The sequence below is a fragment of the Panicum hallii genome, chromosome 8 (genome assembly GCF_002211085.1).
Source record: "Panicum hallii strain FIL2 chromosome 8, PHallii_v3.1, whole genome shotgun sequence".
NCBI lineage: Eukaryota > Viridiplantae > Streptophyta > Magnoliopsida > Poales > Poaceae > Panicum > Panicum hallii.
In genome coordinates, this window is record NC_038049.1 from 35,450,880 (window position 1) to 35,474,491 (window position 23,612).

General features: G+C 44.0%; 1 protein-coding gene and 2 long non-coding RNA genes across 3 annotated transcripts; 2 read left to right on the forward strand and 1 right to left on the reverse strand.

Moving 5' to 3' along the window:
• Nucleotides 1-20,129: 20,129 nt before the first annotated feature.
• Nucleotides 20,130-20,643, forward strand: LOC112901958. Its single transcript, XR_003230448.1, has 3 exons — nt 20,130-20,264; nt 20,344-20,417; nt 20,493-20,643. It is a non-coding gene; the product is annotated as an uncharacterized LOC112901958 (long non-coding RNA).
• An 889-nt stretch (nt 20,644-21,532) lies between these two features.
• LOC112901959 lies at nt 21,533-22,160 on the forward strand. Its single transcript, XR_003230449.1, has 3 exons — nt 21,533-21,749; nt 21,841-21,876; nt 22,006-22,160. It is a non-coding gene; the product is annotated as an uncharacterized LOC112901959 (long non-coding RNA).
• Nucleotides 22,161-22,831: 671 nt separating this feature from the next.
• Nucleotides 22,832-23,236, reverse strand: LOC112903737. Its single transcript, XM_025972957.1, has one exon. The coding sequence runs from the start codon at nt 23,234-23,236 to the stop codon at nt 22,832-22,834; it is 405 nt and encodes a 134-aa protein (XP_025828742.1).
• Between the last annotated feature and the right edge of the window lie 376 nt (nt 23,237-23,612).

Sequence of the window (23,612 nt, forward strand, 5' to 3'; positions counted from 1 at the left end):
TTTGGTAGTAATATGCATGCCTATTACTACACATAAATTGTGTTGCGATATTTATCTTTCGTGTTGCAACAGGGTGTCCCTAATGCACCTATTTTTAGGATTTGTGTTGCAATTGGTTGGGAATACTGCTACACCAATTATAAGTTGCATTAGTACTTCGTGTGTTGCAATAGAAAGGTGCTATGGCGACCATATTAGCGTTGGTTGCTTCTGAACGGCAATTTCGCAACCCTTGATTTGTGTTGCAAATTGCTTGGTGCATTGTGGCAATAGATAGGTGGCTATTGCATCCTTTCTTTCTGCGAGATGCAATAGCATGGACGTATTGCCACAATTTTGCGTGGTTGTCCAACTAGTCGTAGTCGTTGCAACTGTAACAGACTTATTGCAACCAAGTGTTCCTTGGTTGCAGTTAAATTTTTCTATCACCACGCTTTTTGTTCTTACAGGTGGGCCTCCACACAAGTGTTCCTTGGTTGCACTTAAACTGGAACAAATCGTCAAACAAACTGGAACAAATCGATAGATCGACTAGGACAAATTGTCAAACGAACTGGAGAAGGGGGTGGCACCGGGCGAGGAGCTCGGAAGAGGCAGCGAGGCGGCGCTGGATGACGAGAGCGGCGGCGGCGCTGTGGAGACGGGGCGGCGAGGCGGTGCCGAGCGACGCACGACAGCCCACAGAAGGCCCGTTGCGGTTGTCTTGATCTCGTATGCCTATGTATGTATGTATGTATGTATATATATATCTCCATCAGGCCCAACAGATCAAAATCGCATATGTAATATATCCTCTAGATATAAATCAAAAAGAGAAAACAGAAAACAGGCCCAACAGAAGGTCCAGTCGGGAGTCCCCTTCTGATGAGGATATGACTAATACGCATATGACCAAGGCCCAAGCGAAGATAGAGTTCAAAGCCCAATCCACATTGAAGTCCGATTTATTCGCGAGTCCGGTTCGGACTGCAGGAGCAGGCATCACGAAAACGGACGCCCAGGCCACATACGGGCTCCGTTTTGGGCATTCTATATATCGTTGGAAAGCTAAGGAGATAAGCTTTCCAACCCAACTGATCCCATATCAAAATACGTACGGAGTCGATAGGAATCGTCGAAACAACATGACGACCAGAATCTGTCTGGATGCAGCGATGCCAGTTTTTGGGCCCGAAGGCCTTGTACTCCCTAGGGTTGCTCTCGGCCACCCCCTTGGCCGCCCCTCGGAATCATCGTCCGCCGAGGAGTCCAATTGAGTGTACTGCAGCTGGGTCGCCGTGCCCGATCGCCGGTGAGAATTCTGAAGAATTTCTTCCTTTGTGGTTGCCGGTCTTCGTACTCTTGCGCGCGAGACCAATTCTAAGTAGATACATTGTTTGACTACTGTAGAAAAAAATGCGTGTACTGTGTTTGTTTTGTTGCATAAATACTGTCTATTCTTGATTTATTTCCTGAAGAACACACACAGTATTACCAACACAATTGTTATCTGTGAACTGAAAAAGAATTCCACCAACCTGTTCGATATTTGCAGCACCTGGGAACTGAAGAATTATTTCCACGCACACACTAATAAAGAACAAAGATAGTATTTCCACCACTCTATTCTTGATTTAATTAACTGATCTATGGTCTGAAACATACTTGTGTGATTCACGGAAGATAAGTGCTCATACTAGCGTGATTTTAATTTTTGGTCTGAAACATGATTTAGGTTGTGATTTTTTTTACCATTACAAATTTTGAATACCCATGATCCAAATCCTGGACCCGCCACTGTATATCTCCCCTGCATATATCCATGCTAGATCATGATCTCTCATTGCAAACATGCATGCAGATAAATGGCATCACACGCAGATAGGAGTTGGATGCGCTTGCCTCGACATTCAGAGGTGTGGAAGGCGAATTTCCGAAGTTTTATTGAAAACTTTGGCACATCATCATCGCGACGAGCTGGTGGATCTGTTGCGTGCCCATGTGCTACATGTCAATGCATGATAAGATATCATAACGTGTTTCAGATTCAACTTCATTTAGTTACTAGAGGGTTTGCTGATTGTTTCATCAATAATGAATTCGAAGGCCAAACTTGTTCATCAGCTGAGGGTCGTGTGAATCATGGTGTCAATCCTGATCGCAATACTGGTATAAGAGAACCTGAAGATGCACAACCTACAGCTGATGCAGCACCTTATTTTGGAGAAGATGATGATGAAGACGCAGGTGATAATCCTGCTGCCACTAATACTCTGATTAGAAACATTATCAGTGGCTCTATACATGGACAAATCATAGATGCTGGTGAGAAACCAAATAAGGAAGCAGAGATATTTTTGAAACTATTAGAGGAGGCAAAGAAGGAATTGTATCCAGGATGCAAAGATGCAACTAAGGTCTCTTTTATCGTGCAACTTTTTCAGATAAAGTGCTTGTACGGAATTAGTAACTCAGCATTGGAGGCCATACTTAATCTGTTCTCAAAGGTTCTCCCTGAAGGCCATTGTATCCCTGACTCCTTGGATAAAGTGCAAAGGGTGGTACGAGGCCTAGGCTTGGACTATATCAAGATACACGCATGTAAGAATGATTGTGTGTTATTTTTTAAGGAAAACAAAATGCTGGAGACATGTCCCACATGTGGGGAGTCTAGGTGGAGAGTTGTAGATAAAACCTCTGATAATGAGGTTGTGGATGGTGCTACTGTTAAGAAGCGATTTCCAGTGAAGATCCTACGCTACTTTCCTCTTATTCCTCGGCTGCAAAGAATGTACATGTCGAAGCAGTTATCTGAGGAGATGCAATGGCATAAGAAAGAATTGGTCAAAGATAGAAAAATGCGTCACCCTGCTGACTCATTGGCATGGAAGCACGTGGATAAAGAATATGGATGGTTTGCACAAGATGGTCGTAATATTAGGCTTGGTCTTGCTTCTGATGGCTTCAATCCCTTTGGGATGCAAAATGTTACATACACCATATGGCCTGTTATCCTTATACCTTACAATTTGCCTCCGTGGTTGTGTCAGAAACAATCTAACTGGTTGCTATCAATGTTGATACCTGGTCCAAAATCTCCTGGAATGGATATTGATGTATATTTGAGGCCCCTTATATTAGAGCTGAAGGAGCTTTGGGAAAAGGGTGTTCCAACATGGGATGCACAGACTAAACAAAATTTTAAATTACATGCTGTTCTACTCTGGACAATTAATGACTTCCCAGCTTATGCTATGCTTTCTGGTTGGAGCACGAAAGGAAAGTTTGCATGTCCATACTGCCACAAAGATACTGATTATTTGTGGTTGAAACATGGGATGAAGCACTGCTACATGGGACATCGTCGTTTCTTGCCCTCGGACCATCCATGGCGCAAGAACAAGGTCAGCTTCAACAACAAGGTTGAAACCAGGGAGGCTCCAGTACCACTGACAGGTGCACAGATACTTGAAGAGTTTGAAAGCTTTGAACAAGTTAGATTTGGAAAGAAGGCATCGAGAAAAAGGAAACGTGACGAAGACCAAAGATGGCACAACTGGAGGAAGATGAGTATTTTTTTTGAACTCCCTTACTGGTCTTCTTTGCTCATCAGGCATAATTTGGATGTTATGCACATTGAGAAAAATATATGCGAGAGCATATTAGGTACTCTGCTTGAATTGGAAGGTAAATGTAAGGATGGGGAGAAGGCCCGACTTGATATGGAGCATATGGGGATACGACCAGATCAGCATCCTGTGATTAGGAATGATAAGTATACCTTGCCAGCAGCATTGTACAAGTTAGATAAGAAGGATAAGGAAAATTTATGCGCATTTCTATATGGAGTGAAGATGCCTGATGGGGTTTCCTCCAATATAAGAAGATGTGTTGACCTAAACTCATGTAAGGTGTCTGGCTTGAAAACTCATGATTACCATCTAATTCTACAGAAACTGTTACCCTTAGTGGTTCGTAGGATTTTGCCAGAACAAGTTGTCATCGCATTGGTTCAGCTTAGTAATTTCTTCAATGCACTATGTTCCAAGGAGCTGGTGCAAGCAGACTTGGAAAAACTTAGCAGTTCAATTAGGGAGACTGTTTGCCGACTTGAGATGATATTCCCTCCTTCAGTTTTTGATATCATGATGCATTTGCCTGTTCACCTAGCTGAAGAGGCTAAAATTAGTGGGCCTGTATGTTATAGATGGATGTATCCAGTGGAGCGGTACCTACGTACTGCAAAAGGATATGTGAGGAATAAGGCCTACCCTGAAGGTTCAATAGCTGAGGGATACATACTCGAGGAGTGCCTTACATTTTGCTCAAGATTCTTGGATGTGGACACAAAACTGAATCGTGTTAATCGACATGAAAGCATTGCTGTGAATGAGCCACCATCTGGTCTGAGCATATTTTCAGACATGGATTACAGCAGGAGAGGACAGACTATCCAGATCATTGAAGGAGACGAGATGCGGAAGATGAGGCACTACATAATTTCAAACTGTGATGAAGCTAGTCAATGGGTCGAGTAAGTTACAGAACTGAAAATCATTGTTTTCAAATATTATATTTGGAACTAACAGTGATATACATTTCTATGCAGTGCGCATATGGAAGAACTGAAGAAATATGGTTCAAGAAATCTTCAAAGGCGACACGAGGAACAATTTGTAAGATGGTTCGAGGGCAAGATCAGGGATCTACATGCAAAAGGGGAAGTAAGTACAGATATGTTTGCACTTGCTCAAGGACCAGACAATCGAGCTCGTACATTGCATAGATGCTATATCAATAATTGGTTATTTCGAACCATTGACATTGAGAAAAGTCTCGTAACACAGAATAGTGGTGTGCTTGTCAAGGGAAACGGTGGTACTGTCAACATGTACTGGTATGGGGTAATTAAAAGAATGATCTCATTAGAATTCCCTGGACAAAAAGAAGTTATTTTGTTCCAGTGTGATTGGTATGATGTGCCTGCTGCCACTAACAACAGAGGCAGAGGATACAGTAAGGATCAATTTGGAGTAATTGATATCGACACTACTCGATACAGGTATAAGAATGAACCCTATATTCTGGCAACACAGGCGGAACAGGTGTTTTATGTGAATCTGGTAAAGAAACCTGGTTGGAGCAGTGTTATTGCGTTGAAACCAAGGGACTTGTTCGCCATGCCTGAATTAGAACTTGAAGACTCAATTGATGTGGGTATCGAAGTCAATAATTTACTCAATGAACAACAGGATTTGACAAATTGGTCAAGATCGGACAAGGAAGGCACAACTGGGGATGTCTCTGTTATTGCTCAGGTGCGGACCGAAGCAGTTGACGAACCAGACAATGCGGTCTTTGATGGCGATGACGAAGATGATGAAGATGACACATACATTGATGATGGAGTTGTTGCACCACTTGCTTTTGGGGTAGAAGGCGAAGATGATGATTTTTTTATTTAATACTTGTACCCTAAAAGGCTTAATATCTATTATTAAATTCTGATCCAATGAAATAGGCTCAGAAAATGGAAAGAAAAGAGGACGTGGTACCCTAAAAGGCTTGAAGGCAACCGCCAAGAGATTCAGGGCGGGCAATCAGAAGATGAAACTTGACTTCTCCAGACTTGGAGGACCGGCAGGTGACAACTACCGCATGTTCACTGATGAAATAGTAATGTTTACAAGGAAAAGGGCACCACTTATTGGAGTGAGAACGTGGAAAGATATCCATGAAGATGTAAAAGAGTCAATAGCAACTGATGTATTGGTAATGATAATGTTTGCTTCTGTACAAATTTAAATTATATACTAACATAACAACTAACCTACATGTTCTTATAAACTATATAACAGGCTAGGTGGGACATTGAGGATAATGATACTTCAAGGAGCATCATATGGGGCATTGCTAAGGAGCGGTACAAAGGATGGCGTTCAACTTTCAGTGCTACAGCCAAGGCATACAACAGCTACCACGAGAGAATGCTACATAAGCCTGAAGAATTAGATATTGTTGAATGGCACTATCTGTTGAAGTATTTTAGGACTGCAAAATTCCAGGTTTGTTCCACATTTGTTACCATTCTTGACATTTCATATTTCAGACAAATAGGTCTGAGTCATTAAAATTGTTCAAATCTATGTATTCTGTAGGCAAGGAGCATACAGAATTCTCAGATTCGAGGCCATAAAAAGACGACACATTTGTCAGGCTCAAAGCCTTTTGCTCAGTGCAGCTATGAGAAGGTAATAACTGCAAGTTCGCATATACAACCTTTGCATGAATTACTAATTTGTTATGTTCTTGGCATATCAGAGAGACCCAGAAACTGGTGAGGAGCCCAATGATATGGAACTTTGGTTCATAACTCACAGTAAGGATGGGCAGTGGAAAGACCAAGAATCTAGGGATGTCTATGTGAGTTCTAAATGAATTAGTACATAACTTAATATAGTCCATCCAAGTAAAAAATACAGGCAATTTCTTCTTCAACTAATTCCAGCATCTGTGCCTTATAAATGTTAGGACAAAGCAAGCAGCCTTATCTCTGAGGCAGAATCAAATGCAGATGGAAACTTCATTACCCAAACGGAAAAGAATGAGATTTTCCAGAAGGCATACAAGGCAGTCACAGCATGCAAGTCAACCAGGTTGCATGGTAATGGGTATCTGGCAAAAAGGCCAACTAGAAGGCAACTGCTGAATGCGGATCGCCAAGATCATATTCGTATTGCAGAGCAACAGCATCAGGAACACCTTGAGCTCTTGGGATCATTTCAGCAGCTACAAGAACAAATTGCAACATGGGAAGCTGACAGGGAAGCTGAAAGGATAGAACATGCACGACAGATCGATGAAATGAAAAAGGCAAGGGAGGATGATTTACAAGCGCTTAGGAAAGAGTTCCTATCGATGATGCAGGCAGCACCTGGACAGACAGCATTTCAGCAGGTAGTAGTCAAGCTAGTTAAAACCTGATTGTCAAGCTAGTTATTGAATGACTTTATCTAGTTAGGTTCTGTATCTAATTGTCTGTACCATTTAATGATTGTCCAACCTACAACATCAATGCAGGCAAACAACAATGTCACTGAAGAAGTTCAGCCAACCCCACAGGATGTGGTCCCTTCACATCAGGTTGTTTGTGAATTGAGAACTTTTTACTGCTATCATTATATACTTAACAGAATGGCACCTAATTATTTCCTTCTAACATTTTTTATTCCCAGGAAAAGACTCAATCTCATGTCACTGATATACCAAGGGCAAACGGCATTCGCACTACAAGAAGTACCGCATCTGCAAGCAACAAAGAAGCAAATACAACAACAGTTCCTATATTCCTTACTACAAAACAGCTAAAGGATGAAGCTGCTAAAAGACGTCAAGCCGCCAAAAAGACAGGAGGTGAAATTTTTGTTCTCCACTACCTGCTGTGAATGAATTCTATTGTCACTGTCAAAGTATTTGCTGTGAATGTTTCTTTTTACTGTCAAAGTATTTACCATAATTCTGTTAAATTTATGATGCACAACAAAATTTATGACTGCCTGATGTTGTTGCCTCCTTTTCATATTTCAGCTCACTTCTTGATAACAAATGTAATTCTTTCTTTTCAGCAAACTAAGGCAGTTCAAATAATGGAGCAAACAAGTGATGATGGGACCATTTTGAAGTCACCCTTTCCTGATCAAGTGATGAGATCGTCTTGAAGTCACCCTTTGCTGATCAAGTTGTTTATTTGTTATCAAAATAAGCTACTATGTGTGTTAGAAACAATCTGGTGTTGCGAACTTATTACTTTGTATTTGGGAAGAACTACGTGTGTCAAGGAATTTTACAGTTAATTGTTCAATCTTGTTTCATGAATGATATATAAATGCTTCATTATTTTTGATCATGTATTATATTGATTTAAATTATTGATGGTGATACAAATAATTGAGCGTGGCAATAGACATGTGGCAATACCTACAAAAGTTTGGAGGCAACACCTTTCCACATGTAGCAACCCAATATTATGGTGGTAATAGAGGCATGAACTTTTTCCCACCAAAATGTTCACGAAGCAATAGAGATCACAACTAACAACCAATCAAGTTTGATGGCAATAGAGTGCTCCAACTATAGCCTCCAAACGATTTTGGTGGTAATAGAACTGTATACCTGTGGCAACCAAACAAACTTGGTGGCAATAGAGGTAATGACATATTGCACCCAAAACAACGTTAGTGGCAATAAAGGTGCTTGCCCTATAGCACCCCAAACACGTTAGTGGCAATACAATGGTTTGCAACGCAAGATTATACACATTGCAACGCATTGGGTAAGATGCAATTGAACCTTTTGCAACAGCAGATGCGTCGCAATAGGATAATTTGCAACCTACACGAGCGCACCCTAAGATGCTACTTGCAACGCCTAATTGTGTTGTAATAGAAAAAAAATTGCAACCAACAAAAGACATTCGTGGTTGAAGGCTAATACCACAAGACCTTTTGCATCACTTTTTTACAAAATTTTTTGGGTGCAATTGTGGCTATTGCACCGAAAAAGGGCATATTGCAACATATTTCCGGCGTTGCATTAGGGGTAAAATCTAGTAGTGCTCTCGTGGGAGGATGCACCCAAACCCGGGAAAGCAGGATGGTTGCTGTAGCTGCTAGTTTCCTTCTCAGTAGACCGGAATCTTGGAGTTAGTCGGTCGACAAACTGGCTGGCTTCAATTCGAGTGGGTCCAGGTGTACAACCCCTGTAGGGAGGAAACTGTACGTATAGCCATGTACTCGGTCATGTACAACCCTACTTTTCTGTTACTTTCATCAGAGTAGTGTTACTCACGCTTTCTACCTCCCTCTAGTGATAACTTCCTGCCTAGGGCAGCTGAGGTGCGAGGAGCGGGAGTTCTTGCATCGACTTGGTGGTTTTGGAAGGTGCGTGTTGATCTGGGAGTCTGGGATGCCGGAATGGCCCGAGTTCGGACTTTGGATGATGATACATCTTATGATGCTGCTTGCATAGGAAAACCCCAGCCTTATCTGTTGGCTATTTTCTATACCACTTGCATTCCACTTAAAGCATGCATACGGATGGTGAAGTGAACCTATTCCATTCCTTGGGGATATTTGGTAGATGCAGGATTTGACCCGAAGCGCAACCCCGACATTGAAGGATGATTCAAGGAGGGCCCGTGTTTCGCTCAAGTTTGCATGTGGAGGAGTGTTTCTGCCAAGATGAAGGATGGCCCAGAAGCTTAGCTACCACTTCCATTTTCTGATTGTTTCACCCTAGTCCAAGGGGCTTGTACTGGAAAACTCGTAATACAATCCTTCGGATTATGTAATAATTAAATCCATGTTTGATTCTATGCGATGTGTGACTATGATATCTGCTTGGGGTGAGTTCTGTATGTGATAGCTACTGATCCAGGGACTATCATGATGATATAGAGAGTCGGGTTCTCATTTCAAAAATCTGGTTTGTCACACTACCGAACCATCACAATCATGCCATCATTGGCCGGCTGACAGATTCCGCCGATAAGACCTGACCTAGCATCATTAATCAAGGATCAGACTCAACCGAGATAGTCTAAGAGAAAGACGATAGGGCAAGCGAATCAACCAATTGGACTACACGAAACAAAATCTAAGAGTGTAGATAAATCAATAGTTGTAGAGAGAATCAAAGAATAAGTCGGCTATGGGATTGCTGCACAGAAGGATTAGGTAAAGCTGATAACCCAATGACTACCACTTGATAAATTGTAAAATCTATTAAGAACTAGCAAGAGATAAAACGATGCAGCCTTACAAGAACTTGATAGAAATTGATAACTTCTAAATTAAACTAAACAAAACTATAGCGATGCGCCAGTAGCTAAAGCCTAGAGAATCTGATAAGCATGAACTTACCAACAAGCCAAAGATCGATCCGATGCAGCCCTACATGCTGAAGAAATCGCCGAGAAAAGTATTCTACTATACTCCTAGGGTTTTGGCGAAGTGTCAAGAAATGTTGTATTGATTGATGATTAACTTGACTTTTAAATAAGAAGACTATTTCATCTACAAGACTTCCCAAAAGGAAATAAACTCCCGCAGGATCTTCTGCTGATGTCATCTTGTAGTCCGATATGAAATCCTTTCGTTGCTCCTTGACCAAATTGGCGTCGCTCTTTGAACAACTCCATGTCATCTTTGACTAGGATCCTCTGTTATCTTGACTCAACAGGCCCTCTTGTGATTCCATCGGCTTCATTCCCCTCCTATAAATAATTCTGCAAAATTTTGGCGTCAACAGGTTCTCTTGTGGAATTCACCTTTGAGAGGATCAAAAGGAGTGACCGGAACCGGTAGTATCTTTTGGTAGATGTAGTTCGAGGTGTGTCTGTAAACTTCAAAGATCTCTTCCTCAAAACTAAAGAGAAACTCCAAAGGTTGAATTTCTTCTTCCTTCGGTGTTCCTGGTTCGGGTGAGAATTTAGGAGTCGAATCGAGAGATACGAGTTCTTTGGATTCGGATTTGGCTGCGAAAGCATCCTCATGTTGTACCTTTATTTCTACCTGAAGAGGTTCACTCTAGCAGGAAAAGGAAGTCTTCTCCATGATTTTGTCTAGGATCTCTCTCCCTACAGCTGGAGTATTGTGCATGAACAATCCTCTAGCAATGATATCGAGATACTATGCAGACTCCTTGTTTAAACCCAAAGAAAGGTGTTGTAACAACACATGATTGGGTATAGACAAGTCGGGGCTGGATTGGATTAGCAATGAGAACCTGGCCCAGGCTACACCGATGGATTCCTTCTCATCCTAATGGAAGCCTAAAACTTCCATTCGCAAAGCGACAATACAGGATATCAGAAAGAACGCAAGACAGAACTTGTCTCAAAGATCATTCCAATCCTTGTTCATACTCTTAACGACGCGCGTGTACCATTACTTTGATGTCTCCGTGGGAAAGAAAGGAAACAACTTCCACTTAATAGTTTCTTGTGTCATGCGTGAGATCTTCATACATGAGCACAATTCCTCGAATTCCTGCAAGTGATGGTAGGGGTTTTCATTGTCTCTCCCTGAGAAGAATTGTTCCCGAACCATGGCTAAATAGCTAGGGCTAAGTTCATAGCTAGATGAAAGAATTGGATCAGATGAAAGCGGTAGCTCGCAAAACTCGCCCTTGGGTGCGAAGAGTTGTTGAATGGATAGCTGCTCCATGATAGCGGGGGACGAACTATGTTCGAAGATAATATAGCTACCGTTCCCTGGTAATGGCACCAGAAAGCTTGTTGGTATTTATTACAATCACAAATAAATCTGCAAGTGAACATATAGCGTATCCATTGGGAAACGTGAGTATGTTATCTACGATTCAGGTTCATCCAAGGACACCACACTAGATAGAGGTAAGTGGTAGAGAAGATTTCTATGGCTAAGAATATATGGATAAGATAGAACTATCCTAATTGCTTACTTGGGCTACCGGCTTCTTCCTGGATAAAACCAGGCTGCTCCGGTAATACGGCTTCTATGCTATACCCAGATGTAGAGGATTATAGAGGATGGATAGGGCTGTCACCACCTGCCACATACCTCTACAAACCGTGGAGTATACAACAATCAAAGGTAACATGTAGTCTAAACACCATATCTACACCATATTTTACTAACTCTAGAATTGATCAATAACATCCGTCTCTATCAGGAGTCTTACACTAGAGCATCCACTAAACTAGTGAATGATGATCCTATAAGCATCTAGGGGACTAGATCTAACTTAACTAAGAAACTAAGCACAAAAGATATCACAAAGACTTACTTTGATTAATAAGCATCCGTCAAGGTACAAGCAGGAGGAGAGCGCCAGTGCCGATAAATCCGGCACTTTCCTGGATTCCACTCATTTTCTCCCTATTTTCTAAGCACTACCAAGGCATCCCTAAGCCCCTCGAGTGAGCCTAAAGCTCAAGTATGAGAGTGAGAGCACAAAAGAGGAATGTGTGAAGTGTGTCTCAAATGTAAGCCCCTCCTCAAGTATTTATATGCTTGGAGATGTCAGTTCTGGCCGGTAATTTTGGTAGAGGCATGTGCAACCAACTTCAGGTAGAGGTCAGATCAGGGAGTCACCAACTTCAGGCATGCCCCTTCTCAAGCTGAAGGTGAGGGGGGCCAGGGCCATCTCGGCCCAACTGGGTGTTCAGCTGAACCCTGGCCACCGTCTTTGTCTGGGTGACTGGTAAGTGGATCCTTACGGCGGTTACGGGCGCGCCATGCAGAATTAAGGCGGTTTTGGTACTATTTGTGGGTCCATCGATCCATGTGCTTGCCTCTGATTCACCGGAAGTGTGTTGCTTTGGATCTTGGTTGTGTTTTCCTTGGTTTTATGCCCAAATGCACCTGCACACATTTTTAGATCAACATCTGTGAAATCTGTTAGATAACGGCCCTATTCTAATGTTAGTCCGTGTTTGCATTTCTATTTTATGCAAGATTTGACACTCGAGTTTGATATTTGACGATCGTCAACACCCGGCAGCCCGAACCCTGAAGCCCCGAACTTGGGCAACCAAAACTCCGAACTCCATAACCCGAACACCTGAGAAGCAATGCGGCGGCGGCGAGGGAGGGGAGGAGAGGAAGCGGGGGTGAGCCAGCTGTTAGATTGATCTCCTAGCCTATCGGACCCTAACGGGCCGATTGGCCACCTCACCAATGCGCCCTGATCGGGGGCGCTCCAGCTCAACCCTAGCTGGTGGGCCCCCGTCGTGCCGTGCTATAAAAAGAGGTGGGGGGCAGCGGCTCGAGACACGAGGTTTACCGGCCGCCGCCACCCCACCGATAGTAAAACCCTATCCGATCTATTTCGTGCGCGGTCAGCGGCGGGAAGTCCACTCCGGCCATCCTCGACGCCCTCTGCCTCGACCTCGAGCCGGCGGACGCGACTGCACCTTCGGCCACCGCGAGCGCGAACGCCTACGGCCGGACTGCCTCGAGCTCCCGCACTGCACCACCAATGGCGGGCACATCTGCTTCATCCGCAGCCCTAGGGCACGAAGGTATAACTGTGCACCCCTCTCTCTCTCTAACCCTCTCTGTTACCCGATTAAGCCAATTCAAATAGAGCCTTTCCTAATCTAATCGCGCAGTAGCAGATCCTTGTAGTTAACATTGGTATCAGATGCCTAATCTACTTGCGTTGATTAGTATTGGAAAATCCTAGAGCAAAGCACCCGAAGAAATCCGAGAGAAAAGAACCCAGAGAATCCCAGATCAGATCCCCGCGACCCCCTAAACCCTAACCCTAGCAAACAGAGGAATTGGGACGCCGGCGAGGGGAGGGCTTACCTCTTCTTGCGCCGTCCGTCGTCAATGCGCCCGGGATGCCGGCGCCTCGACCGGATCCCGCGAGGCCTTGGGCCTCGCGCGGACAGAGGCTGCGCGAGCCACCTCGTGCTGCTCGCGCGCGCCGGACAGAGGCACCACGGTGATGCCGCTCGACGGCGGCGCGCTCACCTTGCGGTGGATGCGCGCGCCGGCGAGGGGGCTCGCCGTGGCGCCGCCCGCTCCATCGCCACCGGTCGCTGTCTCGCTCGCTCGGGTGCGGGAAGAAAGAGGCGTCGGGGACGGAGAAGTGAGGAATGAGCTAGGGTTCGGGTGAGGGGCTGCGCCGTGCGGTTTTGATCCGCCGAAAACCACGCGCGTTCGTTGATCTCGATCCAACGGCAGAGATCGTTCCACGCTTGTGTGGGCTACTTTTGGCCCAGGCGGGCGAGCGAAATGGCGGCTCGAGCCCAGGTTGGCTCGGCCCCGAGCCGCGAGCGCCCGCGGAGCCGTGCGCAGGGGCGCGTGGGCCGGGCCTTAGCAGGCCACTGGCTTGGGCCATGCGCGAGCGCGAGGACCCGGCGCGGGCTGGGCTGCCGCGCAGAGGAAAAGGCCAGCTGGGCTGGAGTAAAGAGAACAACAGTGTATCAGTTTTCAATTTCAGAAGTCTTTTTTCAATAGCATTTGAATGAATTTGATGCATTTCAAATTCAAATTTGATTGAATTCTGTTGCACTGTTTATAAAAGACATATTAGACACAATTTTGATAGTTTCAAGTTTTCCGCTGCACAGATTATAGATCCATTAACTTTAATGGTTACTTGTCTTGAAATTTAAATTTGAACCAACGGAATAATTTAAATTCTTCAAGGCAAATAGATATTTTTCTGAGTCGTAATATTGTTATCTTTTTGACCAACGTTAACAAGTGACAATATTGCAAATTTTTACTGAATTACCTTTTATAGATATTTTTCATGTATTATTTCCATTTATGCCCAACGGTATTCTAGATCTAATACAAAAAGACATTATGCCTCAATTTTTGATAGATAATTTTTCATGTATTATCTCTAATTCTGCCCAACGGTGTTTTAGATTTAATACACAAGGTTATTGCATATTTTAATTTATGACCAACGTCGTATTTATACATATGCAATAATTTATTTGACTTTAATTTAATGTTTTCACCACTCATGAATGTTTTTCAGGAGGAGTATCAATGATGTTTTCCATCAACGATATTCCTATATTAAAGGGAGATAATTACAATGAATGGTACAGAAAGCTGGACCTCTATTTCATCATGGGTGAATTGGACTGGGTCTTAGCTACACCGACTCCCAAAGAGCCTGTGCTTCCTGAGAGAGAGGACATAGACACAGATGCTTCTTGGAAGCAAACAGAGCTTGCTTATAAGAAAGCAAGAGCAGATTATGAGAGACTTTATGCAAAATGGTTCCCTGCCAATAAGAAGTGCTTGGCAATGGTAAAGAACACGATTGAGCCTGCAATTATGGGCTCAATCCCAGATTGTGCCACCGTCATAGAATATCTTGAAAAATTAAAGAACCAGTGCACTGGTTTTTCAAAGACTTATGCAACCCATTTGATCAAACAACTGGTTTCAGAAAGATATAATGGTGGTGGCATAAGAGAACATATCCATCGCATGGTCAACCAGAATAACAAGCTAAAGTCATTGGACCTTGCCTTCAAGGAGGATCACATTGTCCATCTGGTCTTTGCTTCGTTACCAAAAGAGTTTGACACATTTGTTGTCAATTACAACACCCAACCAAATACTTGGGACATTGAAAAGACCATTGCGATGTGTGTTCAGGAGGAGGAAAGAATAAGATCCACCACTGGCGGATCTTTAAATTATGTGCACAAGAAGAAAAATACCAACTTCAAGGGTAATTTTTCATCCTCCTCTAAAGGCAAAAGCTCTCATCAACACCGACCTCAGGAGGGACAGGCTCTAGTAGAGAAGGATCAGTGTCTCTACTGCAAAGAGAGGGGTCACTACAAGAAGAATTGTCATCGATATTTAAAGATGATCATGGAGAAGAGAGGTGAGAATGTTATTTCATTTGTAAATGAATCCTTGTATATAGATTATTCAAAAACCACTTGGTGGATTGATTCAGGAGCAACTGTTCATGTTGCAAATTCGTTGCAGGGATTCCATTCGACGAGAACCACTAAAAGAAGCGAAAAGCAAGTTAGAGTGGCAAATGGAGCTCAGGCAGACGTTGAAGCAGTAGGAGACGTTCATTTGGAACTCGACACTGGCTTCATTATTGTTCTTAGAGATGTTTTATTTGTTCCTTCTTTACACAGAAACTTAATTAGTGTGTCTCGCCTGGACAAAGATGGTTATTCCTGTCTATTTGGAGATGGGAGATGCTTGATCGAATGTAATGATACAGTAATTTCCATTGCATTCAGAAAGAATGATCTTTATTTGATATCGTTACGCAAAAGTATGAATTCCTTATGCGATAATTATGGTGCGAATGTATTCTCATCTACACTCGCGAATAGAAAATGTAAGAGAACTCAAGATGCGTCGTCGAAATTATGGCACTGTCGTTTAGGCCATATTTCGAGGGGGAGAATAGAAAGATTAATTAAAAATGAAATTCTTCCTCCATTAGAGTTCTCTGACTTAGAACAATGCATTGAATGCATAAAAGGCAAATTCGTTAAGAAAATAAAGAAAAATGCTAAGAGGAGCACAGGTGTATTAGAAATAATTCACACAGATATCTGTGGTCCGTTCAATGTAAAGAGTGTGGATGGATATGACTTGTTCATAACATTCACAGACGATTATTCCTGTTATGGATACATATATCCAATTAAAGAAAGATCAGAGGCTTTGGATAAATTTAAAATATTCAAGGCCGAAGTAGAAAATCAACACGATTTAAAGATTAAAATCGTAAGATCCGATTGTGGAGGGGAATACTACGGTCGACATACCCAATATGGCCAAGTTCCAGGACCTTTTGCGAAGTTCCTGATGGAACAAGGCATAGTAGCCCAGGACTCGATGCCGGGCGAGCCTCAGCAGAACGGAGTGGCTGAAAGACGCAATCGCACCCTGATGGATATAGTGCGAAGCATGATCAGTTACTCTACATTGCCAGTGAGTTTATGGATGGAGGCTCTGAAAACCGCCATTCATATTCTCAACAGAGTTCCAAGTAAATCGGTGCCAAAAACGCCGTATGAAATGTGGACAGGAAGAATACCCTCACTGAATCACCTGCGGGTGTGGGGGAGTCCTGCTGAGGCAAAAGTGTTTAACCCGACCATTGCAAAACTAGATTCCAAAACCGTATCTTGCCATTTTATTGGCTATCCAGAAAGGTCAAAGGGTTTTCGTTTCTACTGCCCAGACAGATCTACAAAATTTGTAGAAACGAGACACGCAGTCTTCCTTGAAGATCAAATGATCCGGGGGAGCGGCACAGCAAGGAAAATTGATCTTGAGGAGAAGCGGGTGTATACACCCAATCCCGTGATTCAGGAATCTTTTTTCCCGCTGCCCGCTGTGTCAGCACCGCCAGTGCAAGTCACTGCGATGCCAACACCTGTAATGGCTCCTTCTGTGGTGACGATGAATGAGGAAGTGGAACCCATTCATCAGGCTCCTGACGAGCCCATTGCCGCACAAGAAGAGGAGCACCAGCAGCCCCAAATAGATGAGGCACCGCAGGCTCAGGCTCATGGGAGACCTCAAAGAATAAGGAAGCGCGCTATTTCTGACGATTATGAAGTCTATAATAGCGAAGAAATTCAAATGGAGGATGATCCCACCTCATTTGAAGAAGCCATGAGAAGTGAACACTCGTCGAAATGGCTTGATGCCATGGAAGATGAAATAAAATCGATGAGTACCAACAAAGTGTGGGACTTAGAGGAAATTCCTAAAGGAGCCAAAACAGTAAGCTGCAAATGGGTCTACAAAACCAAATATGACTCCTAAGGGAATATAGATAAATTTAAAGCACGACTCGTGGCAAAAGGGTACACACAAAGAGAAGGAATTGATTACAACGAGACTTTTTCTCCAGTCTCATGTAAAGATTCCTTCAGAATCATAATGGCTCTTGTAGCTCATTATGATCTAGAATTACATCAGATGGATGTGAAGACAGCATTCCTGAATGGGGATCTAGATGAAACCGTCTACATGGCACAGCCGAAAGGTTTTGTCGTGGAAGGTAAAGAAAAATTGGGATGCCGTCTGAGGAAATCGATTTATGGGCTAAAGCAAGCTTCAAGACAGTGGTACTTGAAGTCCAACAAGACAATAAAAGAATTCGGGTTTAAAGAAAATGTCGAGGACAATTGCGTTTACGCAAAGTTCAAGAATGGGAAGTACGTCTTCCTAATCTTGTATGTGGACGATATTCTACTGGCAAGTAGTGATGTCAGTCTGCTGTTAGAAACGAAAAAGTTTTTATCCTCATATTTCGAGATGAAAGACCTTGGTGAAGCAAGATTCGTTCTAGGAATCGAGATTCATCGAGATAAATTGAAAGGGGTATTAGGACTATCGCAGAAGACATATATAGAAAAGGTCCTAAAGAAATTCAACATGCACAAATGCAGTGCCTCACCTGCACCTATAGTTAAGGGCAACAGATATGGGGAATTTCAATGCCCCAAGACTCAGTATGAAATCGATCAAATGAAAATGGTACCATATGCTTCTGCTGTGAGAAGCTTACAGTATGCACAAGTGTGCACACGCCCTGATATAGCTTACGTTACCGGGTTGCTTGGCAGATTCCAGAGTAATCCAGGACCAGAACACTGGAAATTGGTAAAGAAGGTTCTGCGCTATTTGCAAGGAACCAAAGGCCTCATGTTAACGTACATGAAAATAGAATCTCTGCGTATTGTAGGATACTCAGACTCCGATTATGCAGGAGATGACAGAAAATCCACGTCAGGATATGTGTTCACCCTGGCCGGGGGAGCAATATCATGGAAAAGCTGCAAACAAACCGTCACTACATCGTCCACTATGTATGCTGAGTTTGTTGCGTGTTATGAGGCTACAGGGCAGGTGAACTGGCTAAAGAAGTTCGTACCCGGTCTGAGAATGGTTGATGATATATCTAAACCATTACAGTTGTACTGCGATAACGAGCCCGCAGTAATGTATGCTCACAACAACAAGACAAGTCGTGCTGCCAAACACATAGATATAAAGTATTATGTTGTGAAAGATAAAGTCCGAGATCAGATCATAAATCTCGAGCATATAAGCACAGTGAAAATGCTTGCGGATCCGCTAACGAAAGGCTTACCACCCAGCGTGTTCAAGGAACACGTAGCCGGCATGGGGCTAAGGGATAACCTATGATCTTCGGACTACAAGGGCCCAAAAGGTTAAAGAATCCGTTTCTGAATGGAAGCATGAATTGTAGCTGCTAAATCCATCGACAGATGATCGTGACGATGAGGCATGCTCTATACACAAATCTATGACGAAACGCGAAAAAGTAAAAGAAAAGTACAGGGTGATATCAAGGGGGAGACTGTTAGATTGATCTCCTAGCCTATCGGACCCTAACGGGCCGATGGGCCACCTCACCAATGCGCCCTGATCGGGGGCGCTCCAGCTCAACCCTAGCTGGTGGGCCCCCGTCGCGCCGCGCTATAAAAAGAGGTGGGGGCCAGCGGCTCGAGACACGAGGTTCACCGGCCGCCGCCACCCCACCGACAGTAAAACCCTATCCGATCTATTTCGTGCGCGGTCAGCGGCGGGAAGTCCACTCCGGCCATCCTCGACGCCCTCTGCCTCGACCTCGAGCCGGCGGACGCGACTGCACCTTCGGCCACCGTGAGCGCGAACGCCTACGGCCGGACTGCCTCGAGCTCCCGCACTGCACCACCAATGGCGGGCACATCTGCTTCATCCGCAGCCCTAGGGCACGAAGGTATAACCGTGCAGCCCTCTCTCTAACCCTCTCCGTTACCCGATTAAGCCAATTCAAATAGAGCCTTTCCTAATCTAATCGTGCAGTAGCAAATCCTTGTAGTTAACACCAGCGACCAGATGGAGGAGGAAGCAAGGAGTCGCAAGCGGGCTTGACTGGGCCGCAAAAGGTCAAAAAAGGCTGCCGACACCGATTCAGATGAGACTTTTGTAGTGCACGCGATGTATAGCCCCGCCCTCCACCTGTTAGATGCGCGGCGTAGATCTTGACGCTACCTGCTTGCTCCACGGCGTTGTAGCTCGGAAAGCGGGTACCGCTCTTACATGGGCGTCCGACCGATACATGATTCATAGATATTGCATTTCTAATCTAAATATTAAACACGCTTAGGGGCTGCACATGTAACCCATCATACGTTGGTTGACACGTCACCAACCACCCACGGCGCTGCGCATCTAGCTAGCGTGCGGCAATGCCTCTGCCCTCAAGCCGGTAACAATGTGACGTGTGGCGTCACTAGGCTGGTACTCCGCGTCAGACGAACAAAACGTATGGCCTTGTTCGTCAAAAAAGAAAACGTATATCTTTGTCTCGAGCTACAGCCTAGTAACTGACGGTCAAGCAAGCCCATGCTGCTATCCTGCTGATTCTCCTATGAGACGGCGCCGATCGACTTGCCGAGACGGCAGCTGGTGCGAGGTGCCGATTCTATTCATCGCGCGAGCGAGGGAAAATTGCAGCATCACAGAAGAGTCGCTAGGCTCGCTGTACATGGGCCCTTGCCGCCAATGTTCATCTTCCTCGTGGAGATGAGGGCCGCCCAAGTTAGGATCAACCATCCACTCTGCTCTCGTAACCAAGCGGGGCCATGTGCCAAGTGCGGAGGTTTGGTCTCCGGAATATGGAGGTGCACCACGGCCGCCCAGCGGCCAGGCGTGGTCGTTGGAAGAAGATCACGCAAGCTGGCAGTACTGTCCTGGTGGCTGGTACTATTCCGTTCCCCAAATTATTATTTTGTCTCTTTGATATTTGGAAATTAAGGAGTTTCCGGCACTGGGATTTCAGTTTCTGGCAATCATCTGATGGAAGTCAAAGATCATGAGAAAGAGCAGATTGAAGACAACAAATGTCAGAATGAGGTAATAGTTCGTTCATAAATGTCTCAAAGATCATGGAACTCGCGGTTCAGTTTAGAAAGTATGACACTACTGCAGAAAATCCCTTTGCCAATCGGCCATCACCTCCGATTGAGCTCAAACCGGCAGTGACAGTAGCTTCCACTGCCGGTTTGAACCACGGACCTATTGTGAATACAGAAGCATTTTTCATCGCCGTTTCATGTTACGGACTAACAGTGATGATCGCTTTCACCACCAGTTCGTGCTAGGAACCATCCGAGGTAAGTGAGCAGTATTAACCCGCCCCCCCCCCCATTTTTCATGTATGGACTATACCAAGTTTTTTTAAGGTTGGTAACTAGCAATCCATTTGTGTTGAAATGATCATGGAGAGCCTCTTCCATCATTTTAGTATCATTTTTCATCAAAATTATTCACGGAGGCTCCCAAAATTTGAGTTCTGAGTTCAGCATTATCTTGGGGGTAAGGAATAGCTCGAATTTCTTATCAAACATTGAAATATATTGAGGTATGAACTTGTGGCACGAATTTGATGTATGAAGTGGTGGTTCAAATTTGATGTATGTATTTGTAATATATTTCGATGCATTGTGCTAGTAGTCATGAGATATGTATTTGTCATTATGTTTCTATTAATTATTACACTATCAACATGGTGTAATATTGAACTTTAAGTATTTTTTAATTGTGAGGAGGTCCATCGCTGCGGGTTCAAGTGGTGAACATCTGCATCACTGCCAGTGTGCGTCGAAAACCAGCATTGAAACTTCTCTCATCATGCCGGTTTGGGAAACGGACAGCGGTGATGGTCTCGGTCAACACCGTTGGTTCAGATCACAAATCGGCGGTGTTGAGAAAGTTTCACCACCCGTTCATAAACCAGCCGTAATGTCCAAACCCACCATCGCTTGTCCTGATCCCCCCCCGCCGCCCCCCCCCCCCCCCCCCCCACAACCAACAAACACACACATCTTTGAACCGGCAATGAAGCAAGTTTAGAACCGGCGGTGACAGGGGTTGCTGCACTTGTAAGAATTATGTAGAGAAGGCCCCCAACACAATGGAGAGAGCCCTCAAAGTAATAATAAAAAAGCAACAGAGAGATCGAGATGGATAGGGGGCCCACTGCTTGGTCTCTTATCTAGCATTATATTGCATGGATAAAGAAGGGGAACTAATTCGAATTGCTTTGGGTGATAGCTCCAACTCTCTTAGCCACTCATCGCTCGTGATAGAGGTCAACTCCTTAATGGTTTGCATAAGAAACTCATCTTCGAGAGCATCAGAAGGAGCAATGGGTACCGGTGTCTCTTCTGATAAAAATAGTTCAAGGTGTTTCCAAAATCTTCAAAAAGATCTTTCTCGAATCTAAAGGGAAATTCTGAAGGTTTAATTTCTTCTTACTTCGGTGTTTATGGTTCAGGTGAGGGCTCAGGACTCGAATATTGAGATATAGAAGGTAAGGGTTTGGATTCGGCCACTAAGATTTTCTCATGGTGTAGCTCGGCTTTTTCCAGGAAGGGTTTAGTCTCACATACAAAGAATGCATTTTCTAAGATGCGATCTAAGATATCCCTTTCTTCTGTAGGAATCTTGTGTAGGAATGATCCTCCAGAGGTGAAGTCGAATATTGTACTTGTACTGGGCTGCGCATCCCAGCATGTGAATGATCAGGTTGCCACTTTATTTGTTGTACGAGAAGCCTAATTAAAGTGAAATGGATTTACAATTTTATTTTGTTCAGTTCCTTCATTTTGTTTGTCAGATCGATTTCATGTGATTTCCCACTGCATATGAAACATTAATTGTTACAAGCTTATGTTTTGGATAGGCTGACGGAAAAGCAAATGTTCAAATCATTTGTCGTTTGCATAATAACTGCATAAATGTTCTACACTTTAAAACACAATAGCTGTTTGAACATGAAAAAAGTTATAATGCTTGATGCAATCACATAGAAATCATATCCATATAATTTTAATAATATAACAAATGCATGTGTCATTTTGCTAGAAATATAATAAGAGATCTTCCAAGGTCAAGAAAAACAACGATGGACTGGAATGATATTAATACGATGTCTGAACAATTGAGAACAGATGCAGTTTGCTTGAAAGTCGAAATAGATCTTCATATTCCTGCATTTTCTGCAGTCAGCATGGTTCGAACTACCAAGATCAACAAACAGCCCTGCAACATTGCGCTAGTTGTGGCATCATTGCCGCACCCATGTCACGAACTATCGGTATAAATCTGACACAGCTGATACAGGCACGCATAACCAAGCTACACTTTCCATTCCCTAATGTTTGTGTAACGATTTTATTAAGAAAAATCACGCTAGGAGAATAACAAGCAGGATTGAAATCATACAAGGAACGTCAACAATTGCTAATTGTTCCTTTCCGAGGCACCTAGACCCTTCGACCCATCCCCTCGCCGCACCGCGAAGTTGCTTTGACAACGGTGAAGTCCTGCGGCGTCTTCCAAGCGTAGGTGAAGGAGATGTTGGACCCCTTGAACAGGGTCGTGGCGAGCATGCAGAGCTCATCCATCACCTTGATCTGCTTGCTGTCGATGGGCTCGACGCTGGGCAGGCGGTTGCAGCGCACGTCGACGTAGTCCTGCGGGCACTCGCACAGGTTCTCGAAGGTCACCCGGTACTCCGGCTGCCCCTGCACGACCTTCCCCGTCTTCTCCTGCGAGACCTTGATGTCCGACAGGTGACAGGTGCCACCTATCTGCTGCGCGTTGCCCGTGAGAGCATGGCAGGAGATTAGGGCGGCGAGGACAAGCAGGACACCGGCCTTGGCAGCCATGGTTCTGTCTTCTATTCTTTTTGTTTGATCCTTCTTTATCGAGGTAGGGGATTGTTGTTGCAGTGGACGAAGATGGGTGGCCACTAGGACTTTATATAAGCAGAGAGGGATTTGGGTTTTGGGAGGAAATGAGTATGAGATAAATACCTACCTTAATATACTTTAATCCCGTACATAGCGTTGTATGCACATTATGGCCTCTATTTATGGACTTCCTGAATCGACCAAGCACATAAAAACATGCCTTTTATATTAAAATTGAAATGCAAAATAATTTGTCCTTATTTTTTGCAAGGTTAAGTGCGCAATGCGGGATACTTTTAAAAGCAAATCCATTCTTGTTCTTTTATTTTGGTAGGGAGATCTGTTCTTATCA

Coding starts and splice junctions, on each gene's coding strand:
- LOC112903737 (XM_025972957.1), bottom strand. CDS start 23,236: ATGGCTGCCAAGGCCGGTGTCCTGCTTGTCCTCGCCGCCCTAATCTCC.